The sequence below is a fragment of the Otolemur garnettii genome, unplaced genomic scaffold (genome assembly GCF_000181295.1).
Source record: "Otolemur garnettii isolate 467f Iridium unplaced genomic scaffold, OtoGar3 scaffold00003, whole genome shotgun sequence".
NCBI lineage: Eukaryota > Metazoa > Chordata > Mammalia > Primates > Galagidae > Otolemur > Otolemur garnettii.
In genome coordinates this window covers 45,649,382-45,658,215 of record NW_003852398.1, presented here as the reverse complement: position 1 = coordinate 45,658,215, position 8,834 = coordinate 45,649,382, and the positions used below count along the sequence as shown (strand labels likewise).

The following is an 8,834-nucleotide window of genomic DNA, read 5'->3' as shown; positions in this document are numbered from 1 at the left end:
TTTGAGACCAGCCTGAGCAAGAGCCTGACCCTGTCTCTAAAAATAGCTGAGTGTTGTAGTGGGTGCTTGTAGTCCCAGCTACTTGGGAGGCTGAGGCAAGAGGATTGCTTGAGCCCAGGCTTTTGAGGATACTGTGAGTTATAATGCCATGGCACTCTACCAAGGGTGACAAAATGAGATTCTATCTCAAGAAAAAAAATCTGTGTTAACATATTATGGCCCAGTGTTTTCATCTCTCTTAATTTAAAATGAACAAATTAGTGATTATTATTATTTCTGTTTAAAATCTATTTTCATTTTATAAAATAAGAGCTTGCTTGTTAATCCATTCCTGGGTTGGTGGGCATTTAGGCTGTTTCCACATTTTGACGATTGTAAATTGAGCTGCAACAAACAGTCTAGTGCAAGTGTCCTTATGATAAAAGGATGTTTTTCCTTCTGGGTAGATGCCCAGTAATGGGATTGCAGGATCAAATGGGAGGTCCCATTCTTTGAGGGTTCTCCATACTTCCTTCCAAAAAGATTGTATTAATTTGCAATCCCACCAGCAGTGTAAAAGTGTTCCCTTCTTTCCACATCCATGGCAGCATTTGCCCTTTTGAGATTTTGTGATGTGGGCCATTCTCACTGGGGTTAGATGGTATTTCAGGGTGGTTTTGATTTGCATTTTTCTAATAATTAGGGATTATGAGCATTTTTTCATATGTTTGTTAGCCATTCATCTGTCTTCTTTAGAGAAATTTCTATTCATGTCTCTTGCCCATTGATATAGGGAATTGTTGGCTTTTTTCATGTGGATTAATTTCAGTTCTCTATAAATCCTAGTTATCAAGCTTTTGTCTGATTTAAAATATGCAAATATCCTTTCCCATTGTGTAGGTTGTCTATTTGCTTTGGTTGTTGTATCTTAACAAGCTGTGGTGTATGTACACCATGGAATACTATCAGCCATTAAAAAAAATGGGGACTTTACAGCCTTTGTATTAACCTGGATGGAAGTGGAACACGTTATTCTTAGTAAAGCATCACAAGAATGGAGAAGCATGAATCCTATGTACTCAATTTTGATATGAGGACAATCAATGACACAGTGGGGGTGAGGGAAGGGGAGAGCAGAGAGAGAAAGAAGGAGGGAGGGGTGGGGTCTTGGTATGTGCCACACCTTTGGGGGGCAAGACACAATTGTAAGAAGGACTTTACCAACAAATGCAATCAGTGTAACCTGCTTTCTTGTACCCTCAATGAATCCCCATTAATTAAAAAAGGAAATAAGTACTGTATGGGCTTGGCACCCATAGCACAGTGATTATGGTGCCAACCACATACACCAGAGTTGGAGGGTTAGAACCCAGCCATGGTCTGCTAAAATAACAACAACTGCAACAAAAATAGCTGGGTATTGTGGCGGCTGTCTGTAGTCCCAGCTACTCGGGAGGATGAGGCAAGAGAATTGCTTAGAGTTTGAGGTTGCTGTGAGCTGTGAGGCCATGGCACTCTACCAAGGGCAACATAGTGGGACTCTGTCTCAAATAAAATAAAATAAAAACTACTTTATGTTACTAAAAAAAAATAATAAATAAAAATAAAAGCTTGCTTAAATTTACACATAATGAGGCCAGACAATTAAGTTCACAAAGGCATCCTGGAAAGTGTTCCATACCTCACTGATGACCATCACTGTGGTCACCTCCAAAATACTCCTCTTGGCAGCTATGCACTAATGCTATGCAGTTAGTCCACCCTTCAAAGCATTTTATCTAGGAGTTCGCAAATTTAATTGTCAAACCTTATAGGATAAGAGTTCCAAAATTGCTTTGAAGGATGGATTAGGTTCTAGCATCAGTGCAGCACTTTTCCAAGGGGAGTATTTCAAAGTTGACTGTAGTGACATTCAGCAATGGGGTATGCAGCATTTTTCTAAGATGTTTGCAAATTCAATTGTCTGCCTTGTACATTTATCAAGTTCCTTTCTTTCTGTCTTTCTTTCCTTTGTTTCCCTCCCTCCCTCCCTCCCTCCCTCCCTCTCTTCCTTCCTCCTTCCTTCCTTCCCTTCTTTCTGAATGCCTTTTTGTATCTTAATCTTTTCTTCTGTTACCTATTTGTCTAAATATGTATTATATATCATTCTCTTCATTGAATGATAATTTAGTTGCTCATAAACGGCATACTGATTAAAGTGAAAAAGTAATTCATAACACAAAATGTCTGGGTGTGATTTGACGTGTTACTTTTGTAAAATAAATATTTTGAAATGTAATTTATTTTACAGCCCATATAATTAAAATAATGGAATTGCTGTTTAGTTTTCTTCTAGTAAAGTATTCTTTCTTATAAACTGGAGGACTGAAGTTAGATAAATACTTTTTACCCTTATAGTTATTTGAAAAAAAAATACCAAAATACAGATAAACCTCAATCATAATTAGTACCTTTAATACTAATTACTGCCCTTATATTCTTAATCAATTTATACTAGTATTTTTTTCTTCCCTGTCCCTCACATACAAAATTGATATGCAGTGCAGAATGGCATCGTGTTTATACCTAAAAAATTTCAAGAATATAGCCTAAATAGAAGGGCATAAATGTTCTTTTAAAATACATCTTTCAAATGTTTGGTTTCTAAAAATCTATATCCATCACAATAGAATACTGACCCCCATGCAGCATTTTCCTCATTTACAGAGCTTTCTTGTTTAAGAAGCTCAGCAATAGTCTAGCAGACAAATAACCTGACAAAGCCAATTTGTCAATGTCAAAAGAATTATCCTTCTTCAAAGGTGATCAAAGATCTCTAGTCATAGAAAAAAAAAAGAGGCAGAATTATGCTAAGCTCATAAAATCTAAATTTCTTTTTTTTTTGCTCAATTCAGAAACATTTCTTTTGAGTTAATCCATCTTTAACATAAATGCTAAGTCAAGAAGATTTATTATTTCATTGCAAACCTTGGTGTCTCAGAATATAAATTGACTTTGAGCAGATCAAGAACCTATTAAAGTCAGAGAAGATATCTACTCTGATGTCTAAGTATGTGAAAAATGCCTGGATTAAGAAAGTTAGGGAAACTCGACACTAAAGAAAATGTGAATGATTTTATCTAAATGATTATTTCACCTGCCAGCCATTTCAGAAAAAAACTATAAGTGGTATTCATTTACTGCCTTAGCTGATTTAGTTAGTATATATTTAATGGGACCTATATACTGAAGCTGAATACAAGGATATTGATAATTATAAATAATGACATAGTGGAATAAAATTCCTATTGAATCTTCTACATTTATGATGGCTATAATGTCTAACATATTTATTGAAAATTTGCCATAAATTAAGGAAATCAGTCGCAAGTGTTTAAAGATGAAACTTAAGTTATCTAAAATTCACTTATGTGGAATTTCTCCCTTGATGCCCACGTAAGTAAGGCTTAGTCTATCAGCTTTTTGCATCTTGTAGATTTGTATTTGGCCAACGAACAAATTTTATTTTCAAAATGTTCTACCTACATGATAGCTATATGGTTCTGAGAAAAATAAAAAAGCAAAGTAAAAATCTGAAAGTCAAGCTAGATACAGAAAAGCCCACATTGTATGACTTGACTTCTATAAATACAAATTGAATCCAATCTAACCTATGTTGTTGGAATTGGGGACTCTAATTACCCTTGGGTGGAAGGATAGCAACTACAGAAGAGCATGAGGAACACACGTAATGTTCTGTACCTTGGTCTGGTTTATTTCATTTGTTAAAATTTATTGAGCTATATATTTAGCACATGTGCACATTTATATCCCTATTATTCTACAATAGAAGACGTTTTAAAAAATCTGAAAGTCAGTGTTACAGCCATACACATAAGAGCCAGCTGGTATGTAGACACGTGTGGAGACTAAGTTATGCACACAATACTGTTACCCAGTCCTCAACGCTGTCTGAAATAGAGTTAAGATTGTGAAAGTGAAAGCATATCTCTAAAATGTCTTTTAATTTTGACTTTGTTGGGTTGTGAAATATTAATATTCTCAATGTTACATATCACATCTTAAGTCATGGAATATACAGAGAAAAGTAAAATGCTATTAAATCCCCATGTGAATATGCTGGGAAAAGTTGACTTTGTTCAAAATTCTAGTATTTGAACCAAAAAGTGTTCTTTCTCTGTAGTTGTAAAATAGTATTTTAATGAGTGATTATTAAAGCTGATCGAGACTAAATGAAAGACCTCAAATAGTGGTAGTGTCTGTGTCAGACCAGATCCTGGAATCCTTTCCTCATTCATTGTCCTAATCTGCTGAGTTTCTAGACAGAATGAACACATTTCAGGGTACACTTAGCCCACGTTGCATGTTCTCCCATCGGAAGGCTCATTGCTAAGAGAAGCCTTGTCTCTTGCCTCTTACCAGAGAGAAAAGAAGCACATTACTGCTCAACACACTAAAGGAGCCAGTTCAGAGAACCTGGTCCCTGCTGACAGCCCCCCACCATCCATGTCACCAGTCATGAAGAATAACCCACTGTACGGTGACATAAGTATGGAGGAAGCGATGGAAGAAAGAAAAAAGAGCCCTTCATGGACCATCAAGGACTATGACAAGCGTTCCCTGCATACAAACCTCTCTGGACATCTAAAGGTACTCAAGACTAAGAATTACTTTCTTCCATTCATAAAGGAGATCAGTGAAGTAGCCCTTAAAAAAAAAAAAAAAAAAAAAGATTGTTCAGATGTGTTTCATTAGATACAAAATTTCTAGATTTCAGATCATTTTGGCCCCTGGCTTTCCTTTCTTTCTTCTGGTCATTATTTCTGTTTGTTTTAACTTTTACAATGTCAGCAGTTACTGACCTTTGCATAGTATAGTAAGAGAAAAACTTGACACAGAACAAAGGTATTCAGGAGGATAAAAGGCTTTCGACATATAATTTCCAAGACTACATATGTTTTCTCTTAGTTTCTGATTGTTTATGTTTATAAACATTTCAGATCGGATTCCCTATTCAACATGTATTCAGAAATATTTATTAAGTGCTCTGTCTTGGGCACTGTGAAAAGAAGTTCTCATCAGACATCATCTTATTTCAAGCTCACCCAATGATTTCAGATTGCAGATTTACATTGTGGTCATTTTCCTGTGTCTCAGTAACAAAACAAAACAAAAACATTTCAACACAGGAAAAGTATGTGATGAACTCATTCAACCCAGCTTAAATGAGAGTTTTTCTTTTTCTTCCCCCTGGCATCACCCACCACATGGAAGACCTCGAAATACCTGAAAAGCAGGGACATCTGCCCTCTGTTTCCTGAATGACCTGGATCCCTACTCAGCCTTGGCTTGTCTCTGCCTGCCTTGGGCTGAGAAGGCCTCCCATTAAACAAATAGGTGAACTTCATTCCAAAATATGTTTCTGTTCTAAGCCCCATTCCCTAAGCACTTGAGGATGTTTTTTCTTTTAAAGGGGACAGCTCCCTGCCCCCTTAAATCCTACACATGCTAAACAATCTCAGACATGCAGTCATGACATACCTGTTGTCCAGAATCTTTGAAGTTTCTTAATCTCTAACAGACTGAAGGTAAACTCTCTGTAATGTAGCCCTTTTTTCAAAGAGGTTTCCACACTAGATGTTCCCTGTAGTAATAATGATCTTGTATTTCTTTTTCCTTCATTTTCAAAAAAATCTTATGACTCTTATCAGGTGTCTTAAGTTCAGCTTGTCTATAAAGTCATCCCTACTATTAGAAAAAAAGTATCAATGTATTTCACAAACATTTCTGGAAGTATGTTAGTTCCTCTTCCCTTTGCTTTTACATGCAAGCCAAGGGGACTATAGAGGTGAATGTCACAGTCTCTGCTCCCCAAAAGTTCATCTAACCTAGAAAATTCAGAACAAGACAGAGGAAGGCGAGGACAATGGGTGTACCAAGTACCATGCAAATTCATGAAGGAACAAAAATCACATCTGATTATAAAAACGCTTCATGGAAAAGTGAAGTTATAATACATTTGAAAAATGTGTAGAGTTCCAAAAGATACAAATGATTTGCATGGCTCTGCTGTCAGGAGTACCAAGCACAATGGCAGAAAAACAGAGATGTGAGAGACTTGGTCAAATAAGCAGTCCAGTTTTGCTGGTGCTATAGTTTAAGAAATAGAATAGTCAAAAAATAAGAGGTAATTTGACTAATTATATGAGCTCTGTTCAGTACCACCGAACATAAACAGGATGAATGCACTGTCTTACTGAAACCAGAATCTGGCCCCTGACCTCTCCCCCGCCCAATCTTCTATGTACACCTTCACTCTCCTCAAAGCAGTGGACTCATTCCTGGACTTCATGAAGCTGTTCTTTGGCAATAAGTTCTTGGGAGATGCTTCTACAAGCCCTGACTTTTATTGTTGTTAGGATTTATTCCTATATCTCATTCATTCAACTTCTTTGACCACCACCTCATTGAAATCACATCATTAACAAACGGAGCTCTAGTCCTTTCTGAAATCTTCATTCCACTTAAAGGCCACACACCTTCTAAGAGTCTTTACTCACTTGCATTCTTCTAAATTGTCAAGAGTTTGTAAGTCAGAAAAGAAAAAAGAAATCTCATATGTCATTACCGAGCCAAGCTAGAGATATAGGTAAGAAATGGTGGTCTCCGTAATGAAAGCTCTTAACGGAGAACAGAAACGTTACACTTACTGGCAAAATGCAGGCCACTGATTAGGACCCGATGTAGTGAAGGATGACATTGAGGTAGACAGGATTTTTAAATCATTATCCTTGTGCCTGGGTCTCCCAAATTTTATTTTACTATTTTAGCATTTTCAAGACTAGGTTGTTCTAATGAGTCCCAATGTAATGGAAGAGTTCCATTGCCATCACCGGAATCCAGCCCAGATCCTACCTGCACGCACGTTCTTTTCCCAGCAGTGCATCATAGTCTGAAGCTAGATCACTGGTCCCTGAGGCTGACCAGGGAAGTTGGCTGTGCCAGCTGACTTTAGGTCCACCGAGACTGCAGAGCCAGCCTATTACAAACCATCACAACAAGGCAAGTGAGAAATAATAAGGCCTTAAGTGGTTTTGCAAAAGCGGAGATTTAGCATTCATTGTAAATTTATTGTATGTCCACTAGCATGTGCCAGGCATAGACACTGTACCTACAACACCCAAACAAATCACGAGATGATAACAGAAGTGTACTTTTATAGATACACTGTAAACAGTAGAGATTGCAAGTGATTTATTAGACAGAGAAGACCAATTCTACTTGAAAATAATCCTATGGGACTCAAAGGAAAGTAAGGCCTGTGAAGGAAATAGAGACATGGGGAATAAATAGGAGCTGATGTGAAGATACAATAGGTCCCTTCTTCATGAGGTCAAATAGTGTCAAAGTTTCTGCACACCAGACATGCTGCAGCCCTCTGCAGGGATGACCAGCAGGTCCAGAGCCATAGCAGGGACTCTCCACTCTTAGTCTTCCACAGAAATCAGACTCTGCATGTCCTGAAAAGCTCACCAAATGTGTCTATTCCTGCTCTGCAGACAAAATCAACGCCCTAAGGTTCATCTAAAGCAAGGAATTTTAATTTTATTTTACCACACTAGCCTGATGACATGTACTACTTATTAGATGTAAGAAATAGTGAATTGACTAAAACATGATGGAAACGCTGTTTCTGACCCTCCAATGTGAGCGATTTGATTTTTAAAAACTCGTGCAAGCCTCCTAATTAATTCCAATGCATACATACAGATTGTACCTGCAGGACCTCTGGTCAGCCAGGGGACTGCAGCTCCACATTTATGCTGTTCGGGGAAGCCCAGACTTGCTTATTTGAGCAGTGACACTTGAGTCTCAGCCAGAACAGTGAGAACATGCACCTTCAGGACCTGAGGCAGTATCTTGTTCTGCAGATGACTTAGCTGGTAACCCTGATTGATCGTGCTCTCCCTGTAATTTTCTTTTAGGAAAATCCTAATGACCTGCGGTTTTGGTTGGGAGACATGTACACACCAGGTTTTGACACTTTATTGAAAAAGGAGGAGAAACAAGAGAAGCAATCAAAGTTCTGTCGTATGGGTCTGATCTTCCTTCTTGTGACCTCCGTTTTGGTTACCATAGTGACTATTGGCACTTTTTTTACTTAAGGGAACTGCCACAGACAGTTTCTTTCCATTTCTTAAAATTCTTTTTAGGTAAACATTTGCAGAAAAATCTGTACATGCAGTGTGAAGGTATTGGCGATTGTACAATTTAATGCAGTTGTCCTGGGGAATGTGAACATCGCTTGTGATGAGCTGGCCTCTCTATTTTGTTCTGGGAAACCTGTGTAAGAATTCCAGCCTGAGGTCTGTCCTTCAGGAAACAGGAATTCTAGGGAAGACAGTCACAGAAATGTCATCGACTATAACCAAAATTAAGCATTGTAATTGAGAGTAAAACAGTGTCAACAATTTGCCTTAACTTACCTGGCTTTTAAAAGACTGTGAATTCCACCCCACTTCATTCTCTTATAATCAGTAGGGAAGTGGGAGCTGAAAACATTGGGTGCAGCTGCCAGGTAGACAGGATAAGACTTCTGGTTATGTTGCCAGTTGGGGTGGGATTCATTCTCTGTTTTACTTTCCTTTGTTTGTGTTTAAGCCAGGATGAAAGAGGGAAGGAGAAGATTTTCCCAGTAATCCTTTATAATGCCCCAATTCGTGTTGCAATTTTAGTAGGACTAAACTTAGATAGGTCATAGTTATATATTACTAATTACATTTAGATACAATTAATTGTACTTACTGATTCATCCAAATTGGCGACTGTGACCCCTGGTGGCAGTTAGTGAGTAT

At 37.8% G+C, this 8,834-nt stretch overlaps 1 protein-coding gene across 1 annotated transcript in view; it reads left to right on the top strand.

Moving 5' to 3' along the window:
• The window catches only part of KIAA1024L (KIAA1024 like), a 19,079-nt gene extending 10,935 nt beyond the window's left edge, over positions 1 to 8,144 (top strand). The window contains exons 2-3 of the mRNA XM_003782224.2: positions 4,402 to 4,629; positions 7,965 to 8,144. Of these exons, the coding sequence (XP_003782272.1) occupies positions 4,402 to 4,629; positions 7,965 to 8,144 (408 nt within the window). The remainder of the gene's footprint in view (positions 1 to 4,401; positions 4,630 to 7,964) is intronic.
• The last annotated feature ends 690 nt before the right edge of the window (positions 8,145 to 8,834 follow it).